At 35.4% G+C, this 15,576-nt stretch overlaps 2 protein-coding genes and 3 non-coding genes across 5 annotated transcripts; 1 reads left to right on the forward strand and 4 right to left on the reverse strand.

Annotated features, from left to right (window-relative positions):
* Positions 1–201: 201 nt before the first annotated feature.
* Positions 202–299, reverse strand: LOC114321539 (small nucleolar RNA R64/Z200 family). Its single transcript, XR_003650322.1, has one exon. It is a non-coding gene; the product is annotated as a small nucleolar RNA R64/Z200 family (small nucleolar RNA).
* Positions 300–465: 166 nt separating this feature from the next.
* On the reverse strand, positions 466–543 carry LOC114321536 (small nucleolar RNA SNORD18). The gene has a single exon (XR_003650319.1). It is a non-coding gene; the product is annotated as a small nucleolar RNA SNORD18 (small nucleolar RNA).
* A 110-nt stretch (positions 544–653) lies between these two features.
* Positions 654–732, reverse strand: LOC114321538 (small nucleolar RNA Z199). Its single transcript, XR_003650321.1, has one exon. It is a non-coding gene; the product is annotated as a small nucleolar RNA Z199 (small nucleolar RNA).
* Positions 733–1,438: 706 nt separating this feature from the next.
* On the reverse strand, positions 1,439–2,945 carry LOC114321518 (thaumatin-like protein). The gene is made up of 2 exons (XM_028268689.2): positions 2,809–2,945; positions 1,439–2,504 (listed from the first exon to the last, which is right to left on the reverse strand). The coding sequence occupies exons 1-2, from the start codon at positions 2,864–2,866 to the stop codon at positions 1,777–1,779; spliced, it is 786 nt and encodes a 261-aa protein (XP_028124490.2). The 5' UTR covers positions 2,867–2,945; the 3' UTR covers positions 1,439–1,776.
* A 6,612-nt stretch (positions 2,946–9,557) lies between these two features.
* On the forward strand, positions 9,558–12,104 carry LOC114321533 (glycerol-3-phosphate acyltransferase RAM2). The gene is made up of 2 exons (XM_082899716.1): positions 9,558–10,190; positions 11,028–12,104. Exons 1-2 carry the CDS (start codon positions 9,558–9,560, stop codon positions 11,925–11,927), a joined length of 1,533 nt encoding a protein of 510 aa, XP_082755842.1. The 3' UTR covers positions 11,928–12,104.
* Positions 12,105–15,576: the final 3,472 nt, after the last annotated feature.

Below are 15,576 nucleotides of genomic sequence, written 5' to 3' on the forward strand. Positions count from 1 at the left end.
AAATTTTAAATAATGTAATTTCTCTCAATTATAAAACTCCATAGTGGATTCAATAGGTTGTGCCATTGAATGCATTGACATCATATAAGTAATTAAACCGAAAAACACATATGATCATCTTTTTGGTTGATTGATACCAGAAACAATTCATTATAAGCACAAAAACGCAAAACAAAAAATAGAGAAGAAAACATATTGGAAAAACTGCTCAGAAAACATGAATATTTATTCTCATAGATTTTACATAAAATCTCTGAAGTCTGACATGTGAATTTTTTCATGATTCATCATAGCAAGAGAAAATAAAAGGAAAAAAAAAATTACAAAGCTAGTGAAAAAAACTTGGCAGGTAAACAACTACATTACTTTCAAGCTATTTTCACGAAATAATTACAAAACAACCCAGAAAATCCAACAAGAATAAAATCCAATAATGAAATATTATTTTGTTTTTCAAAATCAAAAGAGATCAGAGTTTGGTTAAGGTTTGTCGGTCACGGTTAAATCAGAAACACGGACCAATAGATAAACTCATCACATCTCTCAGTTAATTCATTCATATTCAAAAACCTGTTTTAAAACAATTGGGAAAATAAACCCAAGAATAAGCAAATAGAAGAGAAAACAAATGTCATAAAATATATATGCAAAGAAATCATCAGAGACTTAAATACTAAGAATCACGGAACTTGTCCATCATATTGTTGCAGTTTTTTTCTCATCATTTGATTTCACTTCAATCCAAGGAAATTGAAAAAAATTCAAACCAAAAATAAATACATAAACAAAGATTATACATAGAGAGAATCAAAGATCAAGAGAGAGAAGAGATTGAAAAAGAGAAGAAATCAAAAAAGAGAATCCTTATCATCGGCTCGCATAGGCTGATGGATCCAAAAACTCTGCTTTCACTCTCTATATATAGAACAGAAACCCTAAACCGAGCGGCGGCTAAGCTTTTTTTGATCTTAGGTTAGGGCTAAGCTAGCCAGATACGTTTTCAGCGTTATTTAAAGTCTTGTTTCCCAAAATTGACTTTGGGCCTAGCTAGCAGTATTTGGGCCTTAAAATTGAAGAAGAACAAAACTTTCCAATTCTAAATCCAGGGTAAGATTAAAGCCCAACTAACAATGGATATAGAAGGTTTTTATATATATATTTTTTGGTAATGTTATCTAAAATGCTAGATTAATAATCTTAATTGAGGTTATGGTTGAGAGAAATCCAATCCGGTCCAATTGGGTCCATAGAGCGTATCATGTGCATGTTTATGATTTGAATAGTTTATTTTGTAGGCATTTGTTTGTGGATAATTGAAAAAATATTTAAAATTATATTTGTTATCTTTTTTTAATACAAATTTGATGAAATAATGTCTTGTATTATTGAATTAATCTAATTTTTTATATAAATAATATCACCATTATGATAAGACGTGTAATGAATGACCCATTATTAAGTAGAAATCGTACATTTTTACAATAACAATGAATTGATTTTAAAGACAAACTTACATATAATTTTCATTTGAGAAGTGCACGATAAAATACAAAAGAAGAAGACGAAATAAAGTGTAACAATGATATTTAATACAATCAAATACTTTTTTACCATTTTGCCTATCATGTATCTATAACTAGGTAAGTTGTTCATTGAAAGTAGAGTTCATATGCCATATGTAAACTTATTATTCGTCAGTGATACACATCATAGGATATAATAATGAAGTGTTTTCTACTCGAGAGGAAGGGGGCATTGCAATTGGAATTGCAACTCTCATGCATCTGTGTGCTCAGTGCCCCATTTCGAAGGGCAAAACGTTACCACATACTCATCCGACGGGCAGTTCACCAGCGGTGACGGCGAATCAAAAGCATAACTAAAATAATTAGGACAAGCATCCTTAAAAATCTTCGAGTACACACTCGGCTTGCACTTCTGGGGGCTCCTAAACTCATTCCTGCAACAAAACTTGTCAAGGTCAAAAGCCAGGCATGCGCTTTTGCACGCTACAACTTCCCGGCGATCATTCAATACCTGCAGCTCCTCCGGGCACACGCTCTTCAAATTTTTCAAGCACCCTCCGATACTACATTTTGTCTCCGGGCGCTTTGTCGAGACGGAAACAGGGAGATTGTATCCGTCAACCAAGCTCACGTCATAGAAACTTGGTTTTTTCTTGTCCACCTGGAGGGAGAATTCAACAAGTGTGACAGGAGGAAGGCCTATTTCACCCTTGCACTCGAATTGTTGGTTACAGTCGCCTGTTTCACAGGCGGGCTTCCAGTTGGATTTGGAGTTGGAGTTGAAGTTGCAGCCTGTTCTAGCCCAAATGCGGCCGCTCCATGTCCCGGGGGCTTGGATGGTTTTTGTTTGGCCTGGTGGAAGGTAGAAGCCTCCGTTGGCTATCACTGGTTGCCCTTTGTTTGGGGCAGTTGCGGGCCATATCGGGAAGGGGCATTTATTGCTCACATAAATGGTGCATGCTTCTGCCACTGAATTCCCTGCAAAGTTTAAGAACATATTAGGATTGAGTTCTTACAAACATGATAATGGAATAGGATTTTAAATATCGACTGGTATGTATTGGGATTTTGGATTTCTAATGCCCATATTAACATATATATTGGCTGACACTATTTTTCTACTAGTATTTGATATTAGCCTATGACCATATCACAACTCCCAATACTATTATTTAAAACCTTGGGTGGAATTATTTGTTGAATGATAATTCTCTCTTACTTTAGGCAGCTTTGTTTCCAAAGAGAGAAAAATGGAAGCATTGAATTCAGTTTAGAGAGTAACCAGATGATATAAGATGCCAAATCAGGAAGATGACAGAAGCTGCAAATGACTTGGGCATCTTTGTGCTGATGATCGATTGCAATGAGGTGCAAGACAGTGTCAATAGAAGCTGTGTTTATATAGTTAATATGATTTTTGTTGCTTTGCTTCTTCTTTGATTGTACTTCAAGTTTTGACAGTGATTGACCATCTTTCTCCATTATCTATCTTGAAAGAAAACAAAGATTCATTAGGTGGCACTAGGAAATTGACAGTTTAATAGCATTACAATGTTAAATTGCTTTAGGAGAGGGAAAACACCTCTGACAGTCATATGTAAAACATGTTACTGTCTGTCAAACATTATTAGGGCATTGAAAATCAATGCTCAAAATCCAATCTTTTGAACTGTCGAGAATTATATTGACAACACCTAGCCTAGTGGAATGGGTAGACCATGACATGAACAATAAACTTGAACTCAAAGTTTGAACCACCTGAGATTGCTTTTGGTTCAAATTGAGTAAAACTTCAGTGTAATCTGAGAGAGAATTATGAGTTATTCAGACGGGTGTCAGTTGAAGACTGGTTATGAAATATGATACTTAAGATTTACTGAACTGAAAATCTACACACTTTTCATTCATTATGACAAAAAAATAAAATAAATAAGCAGTCGATTTCAAAATTTATTTGTCTTTTTTAAAAACAAAAAATTTGAAGTCTAGCGTTTTTTTTAGGAATGATCTATACATAATGGATATATTTGATATTGTGACTTAAAAATTGATAATCAAAAAATAAAAACTAAAAACCAAAATATCTTTGAACTAGTCTGTACTTCTCTAGGTGATGTGATGTAAAAGAGATTTTTAAATAAATGACTAATTTTAAAGTTTTTTTTTTTTTTTTCTCTTGGCCGAAACACGCAAAACTTACACGTGCGTATTCAAGTTGTGTTTTGTCTTCCGGAACAGTGCAAGAGATAACTAGCGATTCGGTCAGACATTTCATCAAACACCTTAGGCCTATACTCACAAGTGATGTACATCTGAAACCACCAAGGGCCCATCCTAATTGGTAAGGGAGTTGCTCTTCTTCCCAGATCAAGTTTCGAATCTCTTACTATTTAAGTGGAAGTCCAATGATTTAGGTGGATAAGCTAATTTGACTTATAAGGGTGGATTGTAAGGGTACTGAGTGTTCTTCTAGCCATCAAAAAAAAAAAAAAAAAAATTGTACATCAAATGTCACACATTATGATTACCGAATCTCCAATTGTTGTTGGTACTTTTATGGTGATTGCCGCTGTTTTATTGGAATTGTGATTTATGATTCAAGATTACATCCTGACCAAGGAGAATTTTAGAACCTTTGTCTTAATTTAAACTGTTGCACATGCCGTGTTCTGTTCCTTCTGTTGGACTGATGTTCTGTTACTTGGTCTTTGGGTGGGGGAGTTCTGTGTCTTTTTTTTTTTGGTCTTCTTTGGTATCTGCTATTTTTGTATGGATGTGGATTGGTGCTGCTCTTTTCTTTCTTTGTTTTGCATTTTTTTTTTTTTTTCTTCTTTTGCTAGTTGAATTCTATCCAGCCATTTGTGATGTTGGGCAGTGCTGGCATATGATTTGGCATTCTTTTCTGTCCAACCTATTAAGCTGTATTAAACTTGATTTTCGTCAATAAAATGTTCCCCTTTGCTTAAAAAAAAAGAAAAAACTCCAATTGTCAGTTTCTTAGAACTCAGTAGTAGTGACAGTATATCAGTGTTTGCACTATCATGACTGGGTCTGATCATAGCACAATAAGTAAAGTTAGCTGTAGTGGTATTGATATTTAAAAATAAAAAAAATAAATAAATAACGCTTTGAATATTGAAGTGAATAAAGAATGGGAATGTGCGGATTCAATGGAAAATGAGCAAAGATTGTGTTAATTGGGTTTTTTTTTTTTTTTTTTTTTTTTTTGGCTAATTAGCAAAGATACTGAATAGTTTTAAAAGAAATGGAGAAGGGAAACTCTCATTTGTTTCAATATATGCTTGCTTTGCCAAAATTTTGAAATAATGTTTACTGGGATTTGGAGAACGAACAAGAAAATTGACTCTGAATTTATTTGCTGCTGCATTTTTACTTCTCTGTAACTATTGGTTTTTTTTTTTTTTTTGACAAGTAAGTCATAAGTTATATACAAAAAAATAGATATTACAGCGAGGTTCATTATATGCCCCGAGGCAACACACCCTTTCACTCTTGTTTGAATTTACTAGGAGCTTCAAATTTCGATTTACTTGGACACAAACTTGTAGCATGACGAAATATTTTGCATTCTCCACACACTTGGGATTTCCAAGGAACTTTCACTTTGATTTCGAATGGTTCTCCAAATCCTAAGTTTACAACAAAGGACGGTGAAATTTCCTTAGTAGCTTTTATTTTAATACAAATTCTAACAAATGTTAACCGGCTATGGTTTTGATTCATCAAGGTACAACGGATTATCAATAGAACTTACTATATAACTCAATCCCTCCTCAGCCCAAAGTTCAAGCGGCACATTGAAAATTTTTACCTATGTACACTTGAGAAGACATTTTTATTAAAGGTCATATCAGGGTGTCATTTCTTAATAACATTCAATTTGCTATATAATAAGGTCCCTCATCAAGAATGGACGTTAAAGCTTCTTCATTTTTAATCTTGAATACAAAGTAGCCATTATCTAAGGCTACTACTTCTTCAAGATTTTCCTTCCACAACTTATAGGCCCAAGTCTTCACTTGGAAAAAAGATAATTTTCTATCAATAAAATAATCCATAAGAGCATGTTCCCATTGCTTAGACCCAATTTTAGAGATTTTCAATGGAATTTGAAGTTGATCGTTTTCATAACCCACCGAGTATCTCTTGAGACTTTAACTACTTTCTTCTTAGCAATATCAGATTTAAATAAACCACGTCAGGGCATAAAAACAACATTATGGGAAGAAGACTTACCTAATTTATTAAAACTATGGCTTTGGACCATTTCTGTTTCAGTTTGAGAGTCTATAGAAGCCATATCCACGAAACCCTCTACACATGACATTCAAACTTGAGCATGCCCTTTTGCCTCATTGTAGTCCCGCACATTTGTGGTTGGGATACTTCCCTTTGTTGGTGTCTCAATATCCCTCATTGGTTCAGGAACTGTTGTTTTGCCCAGGCCTTGTTCTGAAGAAAAGCCATGGCAAACACTAGAACCCACCATGGCATTATAAGCTTTAAAGGAATCGCAATAAGTCTCTTCAACATCAAAACGATCATGGTCAAACTCAAGTTTTAATTGCCTTTATATATAGTCTATATTATTCTAATTTTTATCATTAGCTTGATTTGAACTATTAGGGCTCAATTTCTTTTTCACCAAGCTAGAATAGAATTCTTTAAAAGGGATTTTGGATGAGCTGCTCCTCTTATTTCTTTATTTCTTACCCGTTTTCAGCAAATAGATTGGGAAAAATGGGGAGGAATCACAACCCAATAGCTATCAAGGATAAATCAACAACAATGGAAAATTTTGAAACCTACAACATGCACTGGCTTCTGCTTCTGCATCTTCATCCTCCAAAACCCTAGCTCTCAATCTTAGGTTTCTCTCTCTCTCTCTGTGAACCGACAAACGGAGAACTCACCGAAAATATCGCTGATGTATCAACACAAACCGTCAATCACTGGTAGCTAGTCGCCGTGGTGGTTGCCGCCTGCGTCTGGCCACCTTAGTCGATATACCATGGTTGCCGCCGAGTCTCTCTCTCTCTCTCTCTCTCTCTCTCTCTCTCTCAATTACTTAGTTATTTGCAACTATTGTTTTCAATTAATGGGCAGAATATGCTTATGAAAACAATTTTGTATGATCATAATGATAGGTTGGACCATACTGCACGTTTGACCAAACAAATGTTGGATTGGAGAACAAAATTTGAACTGTGAACTCTACATGTTTCCTAATTCAAGCCGAACCCTGTTTAGTACCTCCAACCAACTTGGCTTATAATTATTGTTTCGAAAGGGTTTATTCTAATCGTTGGAAGAATCTAACCCCGTGGATCTTCATCATTGTAAGTAATGTTTGAAAATTAAAATTATACTCTTTAGAGGTCACTTTTCACGTCGCCTTCACACTTTTTGGGCCTTAAAATTTGAGCAAGGATCCTCTAGAGTGATTTTTTCTTAAAGTTTCCTAGAGTGTTACATTGTGTGGTTGAGATTTACTGGCAAGTCATATCAGAACAAATTGATGTGACTTGCCAGTAAATCTCAACCACACAATGTAGCACTCTAGAAAATTTTAGAAAAATTTCACTTTAGAGGATCCTTGGTGTTAAAATTTACCATTCCCTTGGATTTAGCTCCCTAGTAAATCAGTCCGAGCTGTCTGTGTCAATGCAAGAATGATTGTGAAAACAAGAATATTTATTCTGGAGCTATGTATGCATGGTTATATATAATAGAATATGGCATGTAGGTATACATGATAACAACTTTAGGCTTTGCTTTGTTAATAAAGAATGCAAAATGAGAATACACGAGATTCACCCAAATATGAGGGGAGGAATGTGACAAAAACTCAGGCGAGCTTCACAAAGATGCCCAAGGAATTGTTCCTACCAGTGCGTGATGACAAGCGTATGTGAGTTCAATTTTTAGAAAAATCTTGATGGCAACATTAGCCAGGCCGAGTAAAAGACAGAAATATGCAAATTTTACACCATGTAGGCATGGGACATTTTTTTCTTTTTCACAATCCTTACTTTAAGGTTGAGCCTTTTTTTTCTTTCACCAATTACATGTAATCTCATGTCTTATATTAATAAGTTAATTACTATTACTTAAAAGAAAAATGAAGAGTAAAAATTATAGGAAAAATTAATTACAAATAAAATTTTCATACGTGAAATTTGTATAGAATTATGTAAAAGTTATATTTTTGCAATTCTGAGTCAAATGAAAGGATCATATAAAACAATATCGTTTTGGATGAATTGTTTATATAAAAATTATGTTCATATTATATTATTAACTTTCAAATATTGAACACTTCCTTAAATATGAACTCAAGACGACTCACAGATCTGATCAATTGAGACAATTTAGTTGATTAATTAAGGTCTTTCAAAAATTCAGAAAATTCGGACAATTCAAGTCAAATACCACGAAAGTTGAACATCCCAAATTTTAGAGTCACTGAGAATTTGACCGATTTATTAACTTCAGAGCTAAAAATAAAACAATAATGATTCAGAGCATTAATTTTGGTGCTCTAATAGAGCACTAATGACCTGGCAATGAGCAAAAAAAATAAAAAATAAAAACAAATTAAGACCAAAACATTACATCACTGTGAGTGGAGCCCATTGCCAACTCATTAGTGCTAGTTTTAGAGCTCAAGAATTAGAGCTCCAAAGCATTTTTCAAAATAAAAATACCCAGTGCAGCATAAGCTATAGCTAAACTGTTTATGGATGCTTCATTCAGCCAGTGGCCTCCACGCTTCCAAAGCGAGTGGGATTAGCATCCCATGTAAGAGTCCAATTGTACCCAATTTACCTTCTCAATCACAATAAAAACAAACACTAGTAGGGGTGAGCAGCGGATATATCGATCCGTCAAAATCGACCGAATCGAACCGATCCGCCGCATTTTGGACGGATGCGTGATGACGAGCGGACGGTTGCGGATTGATTTTCTCCAATCCGCCAATTTGGCGGACGGATGGCGGATTTGAGATTTTTTGGCCGCAACCGAACCTCCAAACCGCCAAATCTCGAACACCCCTAGTAATTTATAAGACTTTGTATTTTCAATTTGTTTAAATATTATGTTTGTGTTTTCAATTGAAAAAGAGTTTAAATATTCTGTTGAAAAAAAGTTTTCAACTTGAATATATTTTTTGAATTGAAAAAAATAAACGTATTATTCATCTATATTTTTTAGTTTTTAAATCTAACTCTAAAAATAATAAATAGAAAATATGATATATGCTGGTTGATTTTTGTTTTCAAAAACATATGTAGATGTAACAATACAGAGACATTCAATCTCTACTACTGCTCTGTTCATGGTTTTGGTGGTTTGAATTGTTATTATATTTTAAGAATCACAGATTGTAATACTTTATGGGGATGAATCATGCTGTGATTGTAATATGTGGATGAGGCATGCAGTGATCGTGATATTCTAAAGTTTCAAACTTTCTTTCTTTGGATATAAGGCATACAGTGATGGTAATACTTTTTTAAGTCATTGACTGTAATACTTTCTTCTTCTTTTTTTTTTTTTTTTTTGAGGAAGTGCACAAGTTGAATTATGTTGAAAATTTATAAAATTTTAAACCGCCAAACCGATTCGCATCCATCCGCCAAACCGCCAATCCGCTCAATCCACATCCGCCGGATTGGCGGACGGATGCGGATTGATTTTCTTCAATCCGCCAATCTGGCGGACGGATGGCGGATTGGAGGTTTTGTGGCCGCAACCGACCCGCGCCCACCCCTAAACACTAGTACTAACCTTCTCGGCGATTCCAAAGAAATCTCTCCCTTTGATTTAACACCATTTTGGAAATCTCGGCACACCCATCGGTCTCATAAGCCAAACCATTTGTCTCATCCTAACCACCACATTGCTTAGTCCCTCTTTATATATATATATGATCAACAACCTAGCAACATATGTCCAGTAACTAGCACTAGTACCCTTAGCAACATACCTTTTCTTTTCTCCATAGCAATGGCAGAACAAAATGTACATTCTCCTTGTAATTTCCCAACCATTGACCGCTGCGATTCCGCCGGACGTGACAAACACACGGTGGTCGCTGACATGGATGGAACCTTGCTTCGTGGCAGAAGCTCTTTCCCTTACTTTGCCCTCGTGGCCTTCGAAGTTGGTGGCATTCTGAGGCTTCTGTTCTTGCTCTTAGCCACTCCGTTAATCGGAATTCTCTACTACTACATTTCAGAATCCGCGGGCATTCGTGTTCTCATCTTCGCGTCCTTTGCAGGAGCGAGGGTGTCGGATATTGAGTCAGTGGCACGGGCTGTTTTGCCGAAATTCTACTCAAGTGACTTGCACCCGGAGACATGGCGTGTGTTTTCGGCGTGTGGGAGGAGATGCGTGTTGACGGCGAATCCAAGGGTTATGGTGGAGGGGTTTTTGAAGGATTATTTGGGAGTGGATATGGTGTTAGGGACAGAGATAGGTAGTTATAAGGGAAGAGCTACTGGGCTTGTGCGTAGTCCTGGGATTCTTGTTGGGACCAACAAGGCTAATGTTCTTGAGAAGGCCTTTAAAGATACGTCCGCACCGGATATTGGGATCGGTGATCGGAAGACTGATTTCCCCTTCATGAAGCTTTGCAAGGTTTGTTAGGCCCAAACTTCATTCAACGATTGAACAATATCAAGAAAGTGCCAAAATTTGTTAACTTTTAGTACTATTTGAGTATTCCGTCTACTATTTTTGTTTATTACAAAAATATATTAAATATGTTTATGTTGATTTTTGATAAAAATAAAAATATATCTTGTACATATATATATTTTGAAAATTATTTAGAAAACAAGTAAAATGGATGCTTGAAGGTGGTTGGTGACCAACAGTTAGGGATGGCATTTCATTAATTTACAACAATATGTGGTGATTGAAAGTAGTTAACATGGGTGAGAGGTGGTTTGGTGCAACTGGTCATAAGTAACAATAGCCAAAATTGTTGGTAGCCTGTGGTGGTAATGAGTGATGAGTGGTGGCGGGAGGAGATAGGAGGCGAAATGAAAGAAAATTAGGAAAATATCACATCAGTAATATTTGCAAAAAAATAATTACCAATCAATAGTAAATTTTATAAATATTAATAATTATAATTATAATATTTTTTATAAATTGATAATTATATTTTCAAATTACCTCTGATCTATAATTTTTTTCAAGAAAATTTATGCTTTCAAACAAGTGAAATTATTTATTTATATTTTTTGTAATTATAAGAATTTAGTAAATTTTGTATATTGTTCTTTAAAAATGAAAATAAATACAAGATAAGTTTTTATTTACAAATTTTAAAATATTAATAGATATAAAATATAATATTATAAACATAAACATTACTTTTATAAATTTTGAGATTGTTACATATTTATTAGGTCGTAATCTTTCATTTAAGCAAGGGAAGTCTAATTTCTACTTATCACGTTAATGCAGGAGGGTTACATAGTACCACCAAATCCAGAAGTAGAGGCAGTGACACATGACAAATTACCAAAGCCCCTAGTTTTCCACGACGGCCGTCTCGTACAAAAACTAAATCCTCTAATGGCACTTCTCACCATCCTCTGGATTCCAGTGGGCTTCCTCCTCGCATGTCTCCGCATCGCCGCCGGTGCCCTCCTCCCCATGCCTCTCGTCTACTACGCCTTCTGGGCTCTCGGTGTCCGAGTCACCGTCAAAGGCACCCCTCCTCCCCCTGCCAAAAAATCCACCGGCCAAACCGGTGTCCTCTTCATTTGCTCCCACCGCACCCTCCTCGACCCAATCTTCCTCTCCACCGCCCTCGGCCGCCCTATCCCCGCCGTCACATACTCCCTCTCCCGCCTCTCCGAAATCATCTCCCCCATCAAAACCGTCAGGCTTAGTCGCGACCGAGTCACCGACGCCAACATGATCAAGAAACTTCTAGAAGAAGGCGACCTAGTCATATGCCCTGAAGGCACAACATGTAGGGAACCATTTTTGCTTAGGTTTTCGGCTTTGTTTGCTGAATTAACCGATGAACTTGTCCCGGTGGCGATGACAAACAAAATGAGCATGTTTCATGGGACCACGGCGAGGGGGTGGAAAGGGTTGGACCCGTTTTACTTCTTCATGAATCCTAGTCCGGCGTATGAAGTTACGTTCTTGAATAAATTGCCGTATGAGCTGACTTGTAGTTCAGGTAAATCGAGCCACGACGTTGCGAATTACATACAGAGGACTATTGCGGCGACGCTGTCTTACGAGTGCACTGGTTTTACTAGGAAGGATAAGTACAGGGCATTGGCTGGAAACGATGGTAGTGTTGTGGAGAAACCTAAGCTCGCTGCTAACAAAGTTATGGGCTGCTAAATATGCTTGCATTTGTAAACTTTTCTTCTTTTTTCTCTTTTTTCGTGTGTGTTTTTTCTTAGATCATGTGGTGTGTGCTTTCATTTTGCTTATGTGAAGATAAGTGATCCTCATATTTGGTCCATCGTCATACTATTCTACGAAGGAAAATATTATAAAAACATCAAATTCTTGCCATTTTCTTTTTGGTCACTTAGGAAATCACATTAATTAATAAGGAGGAGAATTCCCTCCCGTTCACGATCTGAATTGGAAGGAGTTATTTGAGCCCGAAAAACTCATCACGAGTTCTGTTTTAATAATATGAATTTTTATTTTGTCAAACATTTCGTATATTTTATTTATAAAAAAAATAAATCGATCCAATAATTGTAACTTGTTCAATTTTTTATTTTTGTCATCAAAATAATGTATGGTTCATTTTTTACAAATATGATTTTCATATATTTTTTTAGTAAAAAATACAATAAATTAAATATGTTACAATTATCGGATCAACCTAATTTTTTGTGTGAATAAAATACACGAAATACTTAACAAAATGAACGGTTCAAATTATTAAAATGAAACCCGTGATAAACCCCATAGACCCAAACAATCCCTTCCGGTCCAAATTTTGGACAGGAGGAAATCCTCTTCCAATTAATAAATACACAGTCGTCACTTGGATTTATAATTTCAAAAATATTATTTTCATATAATTTTAGTTGAAAATTTTGTTTGAAAATTTCATTTGTATATATATATATTTTATTTTTAAAATCCACATTGTAATTTTAGTAGGTCTCGGTTTTAAACTAATCTTAAGCTAATTGAATTTTTTAGCTCTCTATGAAAAGTTTAATCCAAGAAATATCTATCAAAATTTGTCTTCCACTATTTAAGATTCGTAAATTATATCAAATTTCACTATTTTACAATTCATGTAACATTTTCATCAATTACTAAAAAGAAGGGTGAATAAGTGAGAAAACTAGGACGAAGGCTTCAATTTTTTCAAATTTAATTTATTTATAATAAGTATTGAAGATTTTTTGTACTAAAAATTATAAAATATTAATTTGAAAATTTTATTTTACACCGTGCATCAACAAATTAACGACTATTAAATACATTCTTTCTAGTTATTGCTTGACTAATGATCAGTTTTGTAGATATGTCTGGGGTAAGAATTGGCTAAGGTTTAGTATAATGGGCTTAGATAGGATTTACTCATTTGTTTTTTGTTTTTGTTTTTGTTTTTGTTTTTGTGCTTTGTTAGCTTACCTATTTATAGTTGTTCTGGCTCAAATCTCATCTATCAGATCTTATTTTGATTGAAGGGTTCTGTCTATACCTGACTTTGGTCGAGCAACTTGCCAAGTATGCCTTGTCCTTGATCGTTGGATCTTTGGCGCATGGACGGCTTGGATAATGTTAGATGTTAGTGGCCAGCTCACTGAGCATTACATCCATAGGATTAAATTGATCGAACTACTCTGCCTCCAACTAGAGCCTATACCTTAGTCTTGTCTGTTCTGGCTCATCATTGTTGGATAATGCCTAATCCGATGCATCTCCTTTATCTTACAGGTTTACCGTCTAAAAGATTATCTTATAGGCAAATTACCAAGAATTCCTCCTTGAAAAATGTGTGACGTATTTAGTCTCACAACCTTTTGTTTACACTCAAAAGTCTTATAACGTTTTTCTCCTTCTCAGTCTTTGTTCTTCTCTGCCTCTTCCTCTTTCTGATTTTTGGCAATCGTCGATGAGCAACCACATATTGCTTCTTCTATTTCTTTTTCTCTTTCTAATATATAGTCACTAGCGACCGGCGACTAACATTGATTGGGGTTCACCGGCAACCACCGATCGCCGACTTCTTACTTCACCTTAACCAACAATGAAGAAGATATGTTTCTGCCGAAGAAAATAAGCAGATTGATTAAGGCCGAATTGTGCAACATTGAAGCCGTTAATTAGGATTTCTTAACTTTACTTACTTGTCAAACTATATATTTTATATTTGCTTAATGTCAATCAGGTTGTGCATAGTGGGAGCATAAAATGAGCAAAAATATAGGACTTGTGGAGAAAAGTGCTTTCCACACGTGCATTGACTTTGTCCCATAAGTGCGTTGACTTTTCCCGCATGTGTGGCAGTACCTCGAAAATTGTGCCACTATTTTAAACCTGTTTGAAAGACAACAGAGATATAAAAAGAAAAATGAGAGGCCGGATTAAGATTCTGAAATTTTGAAAAAGAAAGAGGAGGCTAGGGTTTGGAAAAAGGTGATTCTCAATCTTCAAAGCAAATTCCCATGGAGGGTTCCATCTCTTCTACCCCTTCTCACTCCTCCATGAGTGGTTAGGCTCTTCTTTTCTAGGGTTTTGATAAAACCCTAGCTATATAATTAGGTTTTCTTTTTGGTTTTTGATTATATAAAGGTTTGAACAATTGTATGGTGTTTTAGATTTCATATATATATATATATATTCCACTATTTCTTCGAGTATTCGGCTTTCTGTGATTGTTGAATGCTGTCCATGCAATAGTTATATATTCTTTCATTTTCAAGGTATGAGACGAACCATACTACGAGAGACGAGTCATGTCGCTATCCTAGTTTAAAGAGAACGATTCGTACTACTTGAGATGGTTCGTGCCCGTACATTGAACGTGATGATTTTCTTAATAAATACTTCAAACTTGTAGTTGCGAATTATTATTCCGTTCGAACCATAGCATAATTGATTTCAAATTGAAACTTTATTTACGTAACTAGTAATGAACTCATTGCTCTAGGTTTTTTCCCAAATCAATGAATTCATCTTTATTTATAATTGCTAGTTTATTCACTTTGTTTAATTTGATTATTGTTAGGTTATGAACAATCAATCTTTTTATCAAAATTAATTTAGGAATTTAGCAATTAAATTAGCTTAATTTCACAATTGTCCATGTGGATCGATACCTGGACTTGCCATTATTCTAAAAGAATTTAGTATAGTTTAGTGTTTAATTTTGGTGTGTGAAACGACCCATCAAATTTTAGTGCCGTTGCCAGGGGACTATAGACTGCCCGAACTCCGCTCCGCGCGCGAAGACGCGAATTGTAGTTCTAGCTACTACAGTTCGGACTCCTGTCACGGTTCTGTATCTAGTCTCATAAAGTGCAATGTAAGACTGATAAATCACCAAAGAGTCCAAATCCGGTAAATTGTTTTGGAAAATCGATTTTAATCAAGAAGTGCCAAACATGGACTGCTTTGCCAGATTACAGAGTCGCCACCTAAATATTTTGTTTTGGGAAATTTAGGAAACACTGACTCATGCCTAAGGCCACGTGTCCGTCATCACCAAAGTTGCCCCGGCTCGGGAACTTGGGTACGAAGAGGGAAGGTCATGGAATGAACACCCCCACTCGCCCGATCAAAGGATCAGCCTTTACTAAACATGATATGTTATTTTGAAAACACATGTATTCTTATTCCAGTTTATTAATCTAAAATTACTATGTGATGCGCACAGTACACAAGTATAGACTAAATCGCTCAATTTGGAACAAAACATCTCATGTTTGTTTTTCGAAAATGGTTTGAAGTTGCTACCCTCAATTAGGCTAAAATGCGGATTTGCCACCTTCAAGTGGGCTTAAGAAAACAT

Source organism: Camellia sinensis, chromosome 1, assembly GCF_055761805.1.
Source record: "Camellia sinensis isolate YWXY chromosome 1, ASM5576180v1, whole genome shotgun sequence".
Taxonomy (NCBI): domain Eukaryota; kingdom Viridiplantae; phylum Streptophyta; class Magnoliopsida; order Ericales; family Theaceae; genus Camellia; species Camellia sinensis.

Coding starts and splice junctions, on each gene's coding strand:
- LOC114321518 (XM_028268689.2), bottom strand. CDS start 2,866: ATGCCCAAGTCATTTGCAGCTTCTGTCATCTTCCTGATTTGGCATCTT. Junction 2,505..2,808: donor TTGGCATCTTATATCATCTG/GTTACTCTCTAA, acceptor TAAACTTTGCAG/GGAATTCAGTGGCAGAAGCA.
- LOC114321533 (XM_082899716.1), top strand. CDS start 9,558: ATGGCAGAACAAAATGTACATTCTCCTTGTAATTTCCCAACCATTGAC. Junction 10,191..11,027: donor CCTTCATGAAGCTTTGCAAG/GTTTGTTAGGCC, acceptor ACGTTAATGCAG/GAGGGTTACATAGTACCACC.